Below are 16,402 nucleotides of genomic sequence, written 5' to 3' on the forward strand. Positions count from 1 at the left end.
GTACTCTTTGCATTATAAATTAAAGCCTCGTGGCATTGTGTCCACCATCAACAGTACCTCCAGTTCCCCCTGGTCTTTTTCAGCCTGGCCCTGCCAGCCCCCTTGGCTGTTCCCTATCTGTTGGGAAGAAGGCTGACCCACATGTGCCATTTTTGGGGGGGTAAATTTATGTTTGTTGACCAATACGAGTGGCCAAATGAAAGGCTGAAAAGACTGTGTAACTAATGAACTCACTCTGCGGCTTTTCCCCAAGCACGAAAATGAACATGTGTTGCTCTCTTTGGCCAGCTGTGAATTCCACATTCGTAGAAGCTCGCAGAAATCTTGAGACCTTCGCACTGCTGTCAAACTTAGCTGAAATGAACTAATGGGATCAGAATTTATTGGTGGACAAAAGGGACTCATCAAACAGACAAAAAAATCATAGACTCACTTGGTAGAAAAAGACCTTTGAGATCATCAGGTCCAACTGTACCTGTCCACTACTAAATCATATCCCTAAGCACTTCATCTTCCCGTCTCTTAAATACCTCCAGTGACTCAACTACCTCCCTGGGCAGCTGGCTCCAGAGCTCGATAACCCTGTTGGGTTACTGAAGAAATTTTTCCTAATATCTAATCTGAACCTCCCCTGGTGCAACTTGAGGCCATTTCCTCTCACCCTATCATCTATCACTTGGGAGAAGAAGCCAACATCCACTCATCAGGCTAAAAGTAAGAGTACTTTTATTTTAAAACCACCTAATTTTCATGGCTTTTCAAATACCATCAGCATTTTTTTGGATAAACATTATGTTTCTATTTTGTGAGAGAAATACAATGCAGTATTCTCAAAGTTTTAGCAGTTACTCTTAGTTTACTAACTAAGTATTGCCTAATCAGTTTGGAACAAATATTAATAATTGAGTCTTTAAATACATTTCACAGCTACTACAGTCTTTCCTTTGTTCCAGTTGGTTTTAACAATGTAATCATTCTGATGCTTCTAGAATTTCAAATAGTTCAGACAAACCAAGATCTTTTGTACAGGCAATATTTGGTGAAAGTAGGTTACACTTTCTCTACTTGTTAAAAACTGCTAATGTTTTGCACTGCTGTTTTTCTACACTGTAATTAGACTTAGGTTGAATTTATGTAATATCTAAATGCAGACTTCTAGCCCGATAGGTGATACAGTGGATCGAGACCCTTCATGTACAGATATTGCATGCAGCAATTGTGATAGTTGTAACAACTCAGAAATATGCAGGACAACGGTCAGATGCCTCCCAATCCCTCGTTGGTGGATGGCTTGAAGCAGCACCTCTGGCAGAACTGAGGCAGGGGCAGAGGAAACATTATTCAATCACTGTAATCTTGTCCCAGGGACTCTCACTCCATTTTCACATTGTACCGGTCACAGGTGAACAGATTTCTGATGCAGTCAACTGATTACAAATGACAGGCCAGAATCACCAGTATATTTTAGTATTAAAATAAAAATAGAATGATCAAATGTTCCTAAATCTCTTCCAATCCTTAGTAAACTCATGTAAATAAAACACTTGGTGGATTTCTCTAATCTAAGAGGATACTATCTTTCCATATTTCTGGTTCCCTGGATCTGAGGAATGAATGGTAGGCTTCGGGTCCTGCAGCATAGTTTTTACAAAGCCATAAGGCAATGCACATTTGCAACAGCTTAAAATCTGCTTGTGTCTCATTTTGGACCTCTCTGTACACAACAGATGTTTGGAAGCAGGTCTGAACTGACTGCAGGAGGAAGCCCTAGAGGATATAGAAAGGGTCTTTGAAGCCTCTAGGGTGCTGCTGTACAAGACTGAACAACAAGCCTGGCAACCTTCACGAGAAAGTCCTCCAGCTAACCTCTCATCCTCTCCCTCTGACTCAGTAGTGCAAAGAGCACAGAGAGCAAACTGATGAGACAGGAAAAAGGGAGCCTTCTAACTTCGAGATAAGGGAGATTCTTTCAGCAGATGGAGTTGTGCCCTAATCTATTTGTGTCTGCTCCTAGCAAACCTTTGGGTTAAGAACAACAGTTTCTGGGGGTGTTAGTGAAAGACGAGGGCATAGGGGAGTGGTGTGCGCTATTGGAGAAGGGTATTTGGAAGGACTATGAGGAGATCAGGAAATAGAAGGAACTTACTATGCGTATATTAAAGGGATGTTTGGTTATCCTGAGAATGTGTGAACATCGCCATTTAGCAGGCCTAGTGCAATTTAGACAGATATTAAAAGCCAGGCTACAGTAGGGGGAGTAAATTCCCATCAGGGAAGTGACCTTTCCTTTAGAGCAGCCTGTGACAGCCAGTAAAGAGAATCAGCACGGACGCACCACTAAAAAAAAATACTTTTTATTTATGTTGCCATTGATATCTTCCCATGTGACTGATCCCATGTCAGCTTAGCTCAGTCCTGGCAGCTGTTCCTGTCAAAAGCCCCGGTTCTCACTTATCCACAGCAAACAATGCATCTTTAGGTATTTGTTCAGTGTAGAGTTGGAAGCACAGCCTCCCTGTGCTGTGCTAAACTGTAAATACCAGCTTCTGAGCTGCTCAGTAAATGCGGTTTCTAAATAATCTCATACGCTATTCACTGGAGGGAAAAGTTCAGTACAAGCAAATTATCCTTAATATATTAAGTGGTGAATATTCTCTTCTACTGTATGCAATGAGGAAAGAAAAAAAGTGTTTATAACTTTCTCTCTTATTCTCATGGGATATTATTAAAGTTGACTATAGGCAAAGATAAAGTGCATTACATCGCTAGTATATATAGACTGTGAATGTAGTTTATGCTTAGCTGTATTAGAATGACTACTCCTTTAAGCATAGTTTCAAATAATTCTAAAATAAGAGTATGCTTTGAGGAGCAGATATATCTTGTTGGTGGTTTAAAATTAGATCATATATTCTGCATGATCAAAATCTGCTCCTTATAGGATGTGCATGCACATGTGTGTGTGGGAGAAAGAAAAAAAAGAAAAAAAGGATCCTCTTCTTACTTCTCTTTTCATCTGCGCTTTTGAATTCCAAAAAGGCAGTTTTATATTAAACGAGAATGGAATTAGTTGCAGTTAGGAGATTTCGCTGTGGACTACCTCCTTTAAAATTCATGCTTTGCTAACCGCCCCATCACAAACCTCTCATCCAACAGTAAAACATTGAGCAGGTGAATGCTTCTGACAAACAAAATGCACAAAATTAAGCACATGTTTAAACACCTTGCTAAACTAGATCCATATTACTGATCATGGTGCCCCCGTAACGAATGGCTTTTCTGGAAAACCCTAACTACAGCTTCCAGGCATTTGTGCTTTCCCAAGGGCAGTTTCAGGAGGGCAGAGGAAAGGCAGGTGATCGGCCAGCACCGCTTTGGCTCCACGCAGGTGTTCTGCGGGTCAGCATTGAGAGCCACTGGGTTAAGTGGCTTACTGCCAAAACACCAGTAGGCTTTAGCATCTTAGAGTTAATACACCAAGGGAAAAAAGTAGGAACAATTATGGGTATAGAACTACAATCAGCCTTCCACTGTAGTTAAAGGGAGAGGGAAGCAGCTCAGTTCCCATCCCTGCGGGCCGCGCTCTGTGTCGGCTCCGTCCCGAGACACGCGGCCCGCGGGAGGAGCCCGGGGAGCGCAGCAGCACCTGCAGACGATGCGGGTGCCCTGCCCGGGGACCCGGAAGCCCAGAAGGCGAAGCTGCCCATTCCCACCGAAACGCCGAGCCTTCTGCCCACCGCCTCCCGCCAGCCCTCCCGGGGCAGCCCGGCTGCTCCTGCGCGCCCCGGGGATGCCGAGGGGGCCGGTGCTCCCTTGCTTGAGGCGAGAGAGCCTTCCTCACCGCAGCACGCTGCCCCACCGGACAGCAGCACACGCCCTGCGGATCCAGCTGCACCCGCCTTCCCCCAGAGCGCCGGGCTCCTCTCGTCCTCTCCGCGGCGGGGCGGGAGGCGGAGATAATCGAGCCAGCAGCAGCCCCCCGGCCCGCGCCCGGCCGGCAGGTGTCGCTCCCGCCCTCCGCGCACCGGCCCGGGAGCCGCACGGTGCAGTCCCCGCCGCCCCCGCCGGCCGGCTCCCCGCCCGCGACCCCCGCCCCTCGCCGAGGGCAGCGCGGAGGCTGCCGGCGGCTCCCCCGCCTCCGCCCGCGAGCCCAGCCGCCGGCAGGCGAAGCGCAGAGCCTCGACGCCTCTCCGCGGCGGGGGCGCCGTCCTCCTGCCCCGTGAGTGGCTGCCGGCTGACTGACAGGCCAGGCGGCCACACGGGGCGGCGGCTGCCCGGCATACACCTATAAGGGCCGGCGGGGAAGGGGCGCGGAGCGGTGTGGGGCCGCCCGGTGAGCAGTCTCCCGCAGCCTCCCTCGCGGCAGCGCCGCCCGCGCATCCCCCCGCAGATCCAGCAGGGAGCGGCAGCGCCGCCCGCGTATCTCTCCCCCCCGCAGCGCCGCCCGCGCATCGCCCCACAGCTCCCGGCAGCCCCGCGCGTCCCCCCCTCCGGCGGCGGCTCCCGAAGGATGCGGAGCAGCGGGGCGCGGGCGGCGGCGCGGCGCGGCGGGGGGACCGGGCGCGGGCGCCGCCGCCCCTGCGCGCTGGGCCGGGCAGCGGCTCTGTGAGCGCGGTGGCCGCGGCGGGAGGAGGCGCAGGCGCTGCCGGCCGCGGGGCTGCGCCGCCACAGGTGACTCCGGAGGCTCCGCTGCGGGACATGGCTCTGCTGCGGCTCCTGCTGCTGCTGCTGCTCCTCGCCCAGCGGGGGCTCGGCGCCGCCGGCCGCGGGCGGGAGCGGGCGCTCCGGGGGACGCAGCCCGTTTACAACCACATCAAGAGCCGGGAGCCCGCGCCGCGGAGCCGCTCTCCGGAGAGCGCGGTCTTGGCGCAGCGGCTCGCCGAGGAGGTGCCCCGGGACGTGGCCTCGTTCCTCTACACGGGCGACTCCCGCGAGCTGCGCCGCGCCAACTGCTCCGGGCGCTACGAGCTGGCCGGGCTCGCCGGGAAGTCGCGCTTCGCCTCGCACCCGTCCCTGCACGGCGCCCTGGACACCCTCACCCACGCCACCAACTTCCTCAACATGATCCTCCAGAGCAATAAGTCGCGGGAGCAGAACTTGCAGGACGACCTGGAGTGGTACCGCGCCTTGATCCGAAGCCTCTTGGAGGGGGACCCTAACATCTCCAGGGCAGCTATCACTTTCAGCACGGAGCCTTTGTCCTCCACGCCCCAGGTTTTTCTCCAGGCCAGCAGGCACGAGAGCCAGGTCCTCCTGCAGGACTTGTCCTCCTCGGCTCACCGCCTGGCCAACACCTCCGTGGAGATGGAGTGGTTTCATAGTTTGAAGCGCAAGTGGAGGCCACATCTGCACAGGAAGGTCTTAAACACGGGCCACAAAACTTTTGAGAACAGCTGGAAGAAGCGGGAGAGCTTCACTACTGATAAGAACCACATCAGGTGGTCCTCACCTTACCTGGAGTGTGAGAATGGGAATTACAAACCTGGCTGGCTAGTGACTCTCTCCGCGGCTTTCTATGGGCTGCGGCCAAACCTCCTCCCCGAGTTCAGGTAGGAGGAGTGGGGCTTTGCTCGCTTTCTGTCGAGAAAGTGGTAGGATGGGGTTTTGGTCCTGCCTCTCTCCTAGGGAAGGGCATGCAGTGTCTCTGGAGTGACCTAAACAACCCTTGCCAGGTGGGCTGCTCAGTCACACCAGAGCGACCTCGGGCCTTCCTGTTGAGCTCTGCCTTCGCCTGCCTTATGGGGCTATTGCTCAGTAGGAGAATTGCTTTCATCTCTGCCTGTAGGACAGCAGTTGCTTTACCTGCTCCCACAGAAATGAGTGTTGGTGTGGGTCCCTGGCACCCTTGTGAGTGGGGGGAAGAGAACAGCAGTTGCCAGTCATAGTTTATTTCTGACTGCAAGCAGAAGATGATATTTACTGAGGTGTTATTTCTTACTGCACAGCATAACTAAAACTGGCTCGACCCCAGCTATGATTTTAACCAGCTGGGAAGCAGTGTTTTTATACTGGTAAACTGCTGTTTCTGGTCTCCAGAGCACATTTCCTGTGGGATACTCAAGCTTGGTCAGTGCTAAGTCCATTTGTAGGTGAATAAGCGTTTGTGCCTGCCATAATACGTGTGGCTATGACCTGAGCTGGCAGTAGGAAAGCTTTTCTTAGGATATCTGTTACCTAGTTGTCTAGCAGAAACCTGGCATATGTAAAGAACTGCTTATATTTTTAATGCCATTACCCCCAGGGCTTTGCAACTGGACTGTGACTAGCAGAGGGTAGGGCACAAAAAGGCCCATTCTTGTGTCTTTGACAGCAGAGAGGGATGTGCCCAAGGAATGAGAACAACCTGTGGGGCATGGGATGTCAGACTTTTCCTGCTGGCTCTTCTGTGATGGGGCTCTGGTAACTGTCCCTCGGGGAATGCCCACTGCCCAGAAGCAGCTGGCATTTCTCAGGAGGTGAGAGAGGATCATGGAATTTCCTTTCTGCTGCAGTTTGGTAGCAGGTAAAGATAAACAAAAACATAGCAGATGCCAAAGAAATTTTGCCACATGTAGGTGGTCGGGCATTTGTGTATGTGAATGGTGGTTTTCCTGTCTTGGCTTAGTTGGTGGGGTCAAAGAGGTATGAATGCAGGTGTGCATGCTTGGGAGGAGGGTGGGAAAGAGAAAGTAAAAATCTGCTGAATAGAAGGTGGCTGATTAATTCTCTATGAAATTACTTTTTGCCCTGAAATCCTCACAGTTATGAGGCTGGTGAGGTTAAGATAAATGGCAGCTCATCTGCAAGCTGATTGTTGCTAAATTCCTTTCAGGACCAAAACCCAAGAACAGCTCTACTGCCAGAGCTCCGTGGACCCTAGCAGATACGTGTGTGTCCAGAAAAGTTTGTGGAACTTCTTGTATTTCACTGAAATGCAGAATTTCACACTTGATGAACTTCAGGATGCAGATGAAAGCAAGTGTATGCTGATCTTCTCTTGTTGGGGACAAGAGGTTCACACAATAAAAAGAAGCATGTTTTATTAAAATGGGCTGGAGGTTGGGTGACAGCTGCTAGCTGTCTCTGAATCTAGTTCTTGATATCAAGCTTAATTCAAAGAAGCTGTGGTCTTGACTTCAGTGAAGAGAAAAACAGATCTCTTGAACAACAGAGTCCAAAGCTTCAACCTTGGCTCTGTGTCAAAATTCTGTGATGCCAAGAAGCATCTTCGTGGTGTAGGTTTCTGCTGTGGTAGGTCTGTTGTACCGAACACACCAGGTCCATTTTGGAGTAACCTTGGCCAATGAAGGCAACCAGTAGAGGTCCTCCTGGGTGTAGTACAAAGCACTGCCTTCACTTCTTCGTCTTCCCAGTCTTTGTTTACCATGTGGGAGTAGCTTCAGTTGAAAAAATAGAATAACCTGTTGTAACTCTGAGACTTCAGAGGGCACCCAGTAAGCACATCTAAACTTGGAGAACCTCTTCATATTTAGAAGATTGTGTCATGGGGTGTGCTGTGCAAATTCAGAGTGTTGTATTGCTGTTGTACTGAACAGGACAAAACTAAGAAAGTGTTGTATTATCAAAACAAATGGATCAGTATGTTTTTGTTAACTATATAAGGAAGGAAGTGGAACGAGTGTGTGTGTGGGGTGTTTGTGTATATGTTCGCACACATACATGCACATATCCAGGCAAAGCTAAATAATGGTTCCTGTGTTCCTAGTTTAACCTATGTTATATGAAAGATGGGCTTCTAATAAAAGCTTATTTTTGCAATATTGCAAGTAGTAACTCTGCAGCTTACATAGGAAGTTCTATAAACAAATTATACTGCTCCCCAAACTTGTGAGATGTCTTAATATTAGTCAGTGTTTTCTGTACTTGATAGGCATGCCTCAGTGTGAATTCTCAAGAGAAGAAATGATTTAAAGTATAAGCATGTAATACAAAAACGCAATTTCTAATGTAGTTATTAGAGCATTAGTATTAATCGCTGTAAGGTGCCTCTCGAAATAAGCTTTATTTCTTCTCTCCATCTGTCTTTGAGTGACACAATGGTTAAATTCCTGTTTAAGGCCCATATGGTAAAAAGCACTATGTATTAATCTCCATCTTTTGAAAAAGTTACATTGGTAACTATTGGTAACTATTCAGTATCTATGAAGTATCTATTAGGAAGATGTCAATGGATCAGTTCATGTGCTCCTTCCATTTAATAGTCTGACATGAGGTCATTGATGGTAATTTATTGTGTGCCTCTTTAATATTCTTCTAAGAGTTTATATACTTTCTTCTTTGCTGACATTAGGTTTATGGCATGGTACATTAGAGTAAGAGATGTTCAGGAACACATTATGCCCATGGAAGAGCCTTCTTTCAGATTACAGAAGGAAAAGCCGTTGCTCTTGCTTCTTTGTCTCTTCTGTTGCAGTAACAGATGGGTTTGCCACGTGATGTGGCAATGGGAAGAGTTTAATGAAGGCAATACTAATGATTACTATGGGTTATGTTCGATACGCGCTACTGTTGCGATGCTATAGTCAATGACATTCTGAAAGTGCACCAAAAAAAAAAAATCTTTGTTTTTCATGTCATGAAGGTTTATAGTGCCTTCTGCCAGAGGAAGTGACTGCTACTGGCATGCAGTTCTTGCAAACAGCTTGCTATTTGTCTTTAATTTCACCTCCCACCCTCTGCCCTGACCCTTTCCCAAGAGATGACAACCAAACTATCTGAAGTGAAGGCCCAGGATGGTGAGAGAATATGGTGATTTGTCTTGCCAAGGCTGGCACTCCAGGCCAGTACTGAGATGGAGAAACCAAAGATGACTTGATTGTGCCAATAAATGTACCAGAAGCTGTCCAGTTCTAGTGGGACCACATTTGCAGCTTCCTAGCAGTGCTTTCTGGTGCTTTGTCTGCAGTAATTGATTGCCCTTTTCTCTCCTTGCACTTTAGGTGGACCTAATTCCCACCTGCTTACACATTGCAGTGTAGGCTGTCATTCAGAAGTGAGGATCCACAGAGACCAGAAGTAATCGCTTCTTGATATTAACCATTCCCTTCTCCTTTCTTAAAAGTCTAAGCTGATGCAGCTTGCATCTGGAATTCACCATTGAATATGTCTGATCACTCTACAGCTCCAGGGTAGAGCATGATGGCACTTGTCACTGATCTTCTGTGATCTCTGCTACTTTCCTTTATATGATGAGACTGAACCATGTTCTGCGGCACATGGTGATCCAGCTGTCTTTTTTCAGCCCTACTATGGAAATGGAAAGATGTGAGAAGCTGCAAGATGTGACTGTATTTCATTCTCTAAAAGTGCTTGCTTGGTCTTTGGAGAGGAAGTGGGATGTTTTCAGTGCTTCAGTGGTCTAGGAGGCCAGTGGGGAGGATCACTCTTTGATCAGAAAGAAAGGTGTGCAAGTAGTGGGCTACTAGGATCAAAGAAGGGTAAAAAAAAAAAAAAAAAAAAGTCCTTTGGGTCAGTGGGTGGATCTGCTGTCACAGGTCCCCTTAATGTCATCAGCTGACCTCCACCTTAAAGTAGGTGAATTTCCCTCCTGACTCTCCAGTCGTGCCAGGCCTAATGGTAGGATAGCTGCTTCTGATTTCTGATCTAGGTTTATTCACAGTCAGTTCTCATCCATTTATTTCTCTTCCAGAATTGCCTTCTGTCTGAAATAGCACTCTGCTGATGTTTACTGCCCTGACCTATTTATAGGCAGCAGTCCCTTCTCCACCTTTGTTTACTAGACTACACAAACCAGCTTTCTTTAGCCTCCTGTTAAGCTCTGTTGCCATGGTCCCTCTTCTCAAGTCTTGTTCCAGTATTTCTTGAACGCGATTAGTCAGATCCATGTGCAGTGTTTCAGTTTTGTGCAATGACATCAATTATCCCCAAACTCTGATGAATGAATTGCTGCTTTTGCAGTTCAAAATGTTCTCTTGCGTGCTGTTCTCATTTTCTTTAATGCTGTGTTGCAATATGTCAACATTTTGGGAACTGGTCATTGATATCACACTATTTTTCATCATCAAGGAGGTCAGAATATCTTTAGGATACAGGGACAATTTTTTCCCTCTTAGAAGGCCAGGCAGTTTTTTTGCCAAATCCAGGGCAGTATTTGCAGTCTTTTTTAAGGACTGTTGGGAGGATGCAGTGGAATAATGGCTGTTTTAGCAGAAAGCTACTCAATCATCAAGCTGAGTAAGGTTTGGTTTGGTGGTTTTTTTTGGTTTTTTTTTTTTTTTTAAATTTTAAATGATGATGCATTCTGGAGCATTTGCAGATAACTTCATTCTGAAGTTTGGCTGAAACAAGTGTTACCTCTTAATATTTTCTGTCTTCCTGACATTTGCTGCTTCTGTCTTAATTATTGGAAAGGTATTCCTTAGTGCAAACTTTAATCTTTACTGCAGGGTTAAATTTAGCTGTGTTTTCTCTAAAGGCAGTGTAACATAGCAATTTCCTCTTTACTATTACAATGACTCAGACCACTCCAGTGTTAGGCCATAAGGGAGCTCTTAGTTAAGGAAATGTTATTGAAGGCAAATTAAAAATGGAGGTAGAAGTATATATGACAAGTAATTTCTTAGGGAATATATATGATTTCATCTTTTGCTAAATACTTTACAACTATTAAATTATTTGATAAAATAACCAGAAATATAGACAAAAAAAGAGGGATTATAAAAATTAGCTACTTATTTTTTTAAAAATATGGTTTAATTTCTTCCTTTAGCCATCTTTTTTTTTTCCTAGTTTCTCCCTGATCTCTCCTTATTCTCAGCACTAAACTAAGAAATAAAATTAATTTTAACACTTTAAGGAGGCTTTCTCATTTTTTTTTTTTTGATATGATACATTAGTTGTATTATCTTGAAAATATTTAAAAATGGTGGGACTTCACATTTTTTCTATAACATCCCCTGGCCTATGGAACATGATGGAAGGTGTGAGTAGATTTAGAACAAGTTTTAAAAAACGGAGAGGAATGATTTATTTCCTAGAACTTCTGAAAGTCTTGGATTTATATTCCTGAGAAGAGATGAGAACAAAGAAACATCTTCCTCTGATTTACTGTCTGCTTATAGAAACCCCCAGTATGTTTTAAGTATTCTCTAAGCAATCAATAATGTCTGTCTTTTTTTGTATGAGGTCATGGATGAGGATGGAAAACTAGATGGTGATGAAACAAAAGGAACAATAAGTAGAGGTTTCTTGTGAAGAGAGGTGAATCATATTTCTAAACAATTGGAGAAACGGAAAGTTAAAGAAGTTAAATATGGCCGGGAGAGGACTGAAACACGTACTACATTTATGTCTACAGTTGTGTAGCACTTGGTAAGTTGCAATAAAAGGAATTAGGTTTTTTGGAATCAAACTGCTGTTTCCACTCCTCTGTTCCCCACCTCTTGGGCACGGCTTCCGTCACAGCAGGTAATCAAAGCTCTTTTGAAGGGAATGAACGTTCTTATTATCTGAGATTCATCTCCAGTACTGTCACCTCCTATTCTGTCTATTCATGAACCTGGGCTGAGATAGAGGAATATTCCTAAAGATAAGAACAAAAATATGGCAGTGTTTGGTCAGATAAAAGGTGTACCTAGCCCTATCTTCAAAAGCAGCTTCTGGGAGGTACATAGGGAAAAGTATAAGAGTGGTGGAAGTGTCGAGTTCTCCTATCTTGGTTATATCCCATTTACAAATAGTAAATAATAAGAAACACCTGCTTTTCAGACTCTATCTGAAAGAATGTTGATAGCAGGTATGGATTAAACTGACCTCCATGGTTTTAATTCACTTTTTGACACATCTTTCTCTTCTGCAATGTAGTTTAGCATTGGATTCCATAATATGGTTATGCTTGGAGACAAAAAAATTCTACTCTGTTTTAAAATTTGCTCTGTGTATCTAAATTAACTGGGAAATTCCAGATTCTTGTGATAAGAAAACACTTTGGAAAACATTCATTCATCTTCTCTGAGCCAGTCGCATCTGGTTGTGGGTTATACTAAGTATCTTTCTCACCTGCAGACTTTCACTGGTCACCCATTTGTGGTCATCTGCAAATGTGTTGAACAAAGCAGGATATCTGTGGTGCTCAGCTTGTTAACATCTCTGCATGTGTAAACTGATTTTTGTCACATTGGTACACTTGAGAATGGCTCAAAGGTTAGAACCTTCTTGGTTCTAAAGTATGCAGTGATGAAAACAATTTGTTTTCTGCAAAGACTGTCTCTAAGCAATTTTTATATCTTGGTTGCCTCTTGGCCTTACAGTTTCTACTTCAGGCTTCCTTTTCCCAAGATACTTGAAAAATTTTTAGTTAGTAAAACCTGTACTTTTAACGTGCAGCTTCTAAAAATGTCTTTTGGTCTTGCAGTTTCATATGTTCCTTGCCCAGGTTTATGCCTCTGTTTGTTTGTTTGGGTTTTTTTATGTTGGCTTCCACATGCTTTTCAGTTATAAAATTCCCTTATTACCTTCAAATAAATCTTCATTGTCAGAAGATTTGGTATTGCTGGGCTGAGGCCATCTCTCCTGTGTGGGATCCTTCTAGTTCAAAAGCTCTTCTTGTTCCTAACCTGTTTTTACTTATTTCTATACTGTTCTTTGAGTCATGCTCTTCCCATGTGTCTCTTTGACCCCCATGGATAGTAATGGGAGCATTAAAAGAATGATTTCTTACTAAATAGGGTGAATTTGATGAAAATGTAAATGGTACCCAACCATCACTGACACTTCTGCATTCCTATACAAGGTGATGCTTTGTTACAGAGCAAGCAGGAGCTTAAACATCCTCGAGCATAAAAAGTACCACCACCTCTTGAAGTATCTAGGCAGCTCTCTGACTAAACTGCAGGGAAATTCCCAGAGAGGCAGCACTGCGTGCTGTAAATCTGAAATAATTATTCAGACAACAGAGGATTCGACTTAAAGTATTTCACCCTTGTAATAGTGTTGCAAATAGTGTTGCAAAGAGGGATTTTCTTTGTGGGTGAATCCTGATTCGTGTGCCCATACTACTATACCTTACTCTTCAGTTAAGTTTATTTTTAGTGAAAGCTGGTTCTCTTGTGAAAATGTGTGCTAAAAAGCAGCAGTTGTGCTATGGCTGAGGAATAATATGTCTGTCTCTGTCCTGTTAGTAAGAAATCAGTGGTAACTGATCAAAATGATGTATGTAATATCCCAGAAGCCTTTTGTGAATTCTGGCTGGTTATGTGAAGGGAGTAGTTTTAAAAACATCTAAGATACACAGAATTCTAAATCTTAACTTTCAAAAGCAAATGAACCTGCAGAAGCTCTTGATTACCAGTACAACTTATGGCTGAAAGTCACTTGCAGATTTGATACCCAGACTATTCTTGGATACACTGTTAAAGGTACATTGAAGGATCCTCAGGTGCTGGGTAGTGTGCACTGTTTGAAAATGATATTTTTGGAAGGATGGTTTGAAGAGATATCTGTCCTGAAAACATCAGCCATACTGATTATGGTATGCTTTTGTCTAGAGGTGTGGGTTTTTATAGATTTGGGATGGCTGTAGAGAACTTGTTTTTTAATTACCTCCTTGTTTTGTGGTAAGAAGTACTTATGAATGACAGCATGTAGGGGTGAATGAATATGGCAGCAAGAATGTAGGCAGGGATTTAAGTTTGGGGGTTGTCTACTTGAGCATTTGATAACTGTGCCTTACACTTCAGTTATGGCTGCTTACAATGCTTACAGGTACAAAAATAAGTGTACAAACTTAAAAGACAAACTTCCAGTGCCTGTTTATCTGAGCTATGATGACCTCAGTGCCAAAAATCTTTTGAAGATGTAGAGGACAAAGCTATTGTTTATAACCATTTAGATGTTACCAGGCCACCATTCTATGCAGCTCTGGCTTAAGCTGGCTGGGAGAAAGAGGACATACTCCACTATTTTTTTTATGATGTAGCAGTAGAGGCAAAAAAAATTCTTCTGTAGATAAAGGTTTTACAACATGTTGTTACAATGAAATATTATAACTATTGAAACTATCAAGATAGCTAGGAGGTTAGGAAAATAAGCTTAAATCAATTTCTGGCACAGATTTCAATGCAAACAGCATGCCAACAAACTGGTACTGGAAATTAAGACAGACATGAAAGCCTCTTAAATCAAACCTCTGACCAGATAGAAAGCCCTTGATGACATCATTATTTGATGATTATCTATTATGTACAAGTCAACTAATTCTTTTTATCTACATGTTAAACATGAATGTGTAATCCTTGGGTATCCTTTTTATTTTTTTTTTTTGTGTAAAGACTGTAAAATTGTGGCAAACCCCAAATGTTTATTGTTGTAAGGAGATTAACAAAATATACTTACTTGCCAGATGGTCCACAATTACCAGTAATATTGTTATTAATGTATCGCTGTGGATTGGGTTTATCCAGGCAGCATTGTCTCTGTGGATGAATGTATTATGCTGGCAAGCTGACTCTATTCGTATACAGTTGATTTTTGTCTTGATTGCTTCTATCGAGATAGCAGAGCTGCAATTATTCCCAGTTAATTCAATAAATATAATGCAAGTCTATATGCATTCTAGGAGGATGTGTTCTTCCATATGTTCCATTTTCCAAATGCTGAATCAAAAATAACTGAAAATGTGGGTGGCTAACCAGGCTGTGCCAGCTACTTTATTAATCACAGATGAATTACAGAAATAAATCTTCAAGTACATTTCTATGTACTCTGTGTAATAAGTCTGAGAAGGTGTTTTAAAATGGCAAAGCGTCCGAAATAAATGCAGTATAAGTCTTCTACCATCATGATGCTTTCTGTAAATGCCCCATGTATACTTAAACTTTTCTTTTGAAAGCCTTGCATCCTCAAGTAGTTGCTGACCCTGTTACTACCTCAGCAGAACTGTGATGTTACCATGAAGCTTGAACATATGTTGCAAAGGTCTAGTGAAAAAAGAATAATATGCAGCATGGGGAAAAATGGAAAGCCTGTAGTAGAGGGAAAGGAAAGCTTTCTCTCTTAACGGTCAAAACTAAAATGTACACGAGAAAAGCTTCCTGTGTAAAGGAAGTACAGACCTACTTTCCTAAAGTGGTTGGAGTTTTCTGGGCAAATCTGTTGCAGTCCTAATATGGATGAATCATCACTAACGATGCTAACGCTGGACAGACCCTTGCCAAAGCGCTGATGTATAGCATAGTATTGGTCCTGGTCCCACTGCCTCCTTCATGCCTTTATGCAGCCACAGTAAGATGATTCACTTGCAGAACAGGTCCTGTGTCCAGCCCATGTGCTAAAATTTCTGCTCAGAAAAGTCCAGAAAATATTAGAAACTTACCTGCTGTATTCTATGTGTGACCAGATAAGGAATTGGTTACCTCCGTTCTGTGAGCATCTGAGACATACACCTTGTTACCAGGTTAAAATAAGCTGGTAATTGACTGATATTACCATCTTGCAGAGTTAGTCTGGACAGTATGGCAGTTCTTCCCTTGAGGTCATTGGTCACGTGCAATATGGGAAAAGCAGTTGAGTGTAGTTTGTGCAATTTGAAATTGAACTTGCTAGAGCCAGCACTTAAATATTTCAGGTCATTTCTAAGTGTGCTCGGCATCATATTACTTAGATTCTAGGCAGGAGAAGGAAGGGGATGAAGAGTACCTATACTGACTTCCTACTGGTTATACTACATAATTTCCTAAAGCGTTCTTCAGATCACTTAAATTATATGCTTATGTTTCTCCAATAACTTAATAGTATGTCTGAAGATGAATGTCCAGTTATAGCTGTTGTGGACACTGCACTTTGTTGTACTGGAGCCAAGTATGAGGGAGCAGGATTGTCCTGTTTTTTTTTGCCACAATCTTCACTGACAACCACTCTCCTTACCCCTCCTGGGTCAATGGACAACAAGATGGGAACCAGGGGGATAAAACCCCTCCCACTGTAGGAGAGGATCACGTTTGTGGCCACCTGAAGAGGCTGAACATATATGTCTATGGGACCTGATGAGATGCATCCCAGAGTCCTGAGGGAATTGGTGGATGTGGTTGCCAAGCCACTCTCCATGGTAACTGAAAAGTCATGGTAGTCAGGAGAAGACCCTGGTGACTGGAAGAAGGGTAACATTGTGCCCATTTTTTAAAAAGGATGGAAGAGATGACCCTGGGACCTATCGACCTGTCAGCCTCACCTCTGTGCCTGGGAAGACCATGAAACAGATCCTCCTAGAAGCTATGCTAAAGCACATGGAGAACAGAGAGGTGATTAGTAGCAGCCAGCATGGCTTCACCAGGGAGCAAGTCCTGTCTGACTGACCTAGTGGCTTTCTATGATAGAGTAAGGACAGCACTGGATACAGGAAAACTAATGGATGTGATCTATCTGGACTTCTGTAAAGCCTTTGACA

The 16,402-nt window shown here is 44.1% G+C and overlaps 1 protein-coding gene across 1 annotated transcript in view; it reads left to right on the top strand.

Annotated features, from left to right (window-relative positions):
- The first annotated feature begins 4,582 nt into the window (after positions 1 to 4,582).
- GPR158 (G protein-coupled receptor 158) overlaps positions 4,583 to 16,402 on the top strand; it is a 189,355-nt gene continuing 177,535 nt past the window's right edge. Inside the window, exon 1 of the mRNA XM_009569336.2 lies at positions 4,583 to 5,549. Within this exon, the coding sequence (XP_009567631.2) occupies positions 4,699 to 5,549 (851 nt within the window). The 5' untranslated portion in view covers positions 4,583 to 4,698. The remainder of the gene's footprint in view (positions 5,550 to 16,402) is intronic.

The sequence above is a fragment of the Cuculus canorus genome, chromosome 2 (genome assembly GCF_017976375.1).
Source record: "Cuculus canorus isolate bCucCan1 chromosome 2, bCucCan1.pri, whole genome shotgun sequence".
NCBI classification, from domain to species: domain Eukaryota; kingdom Metazoa; phylum Chordata; class Aves; order Cuculiformes; family Cuculidae; genus Cuculus; species Cuculus canorus.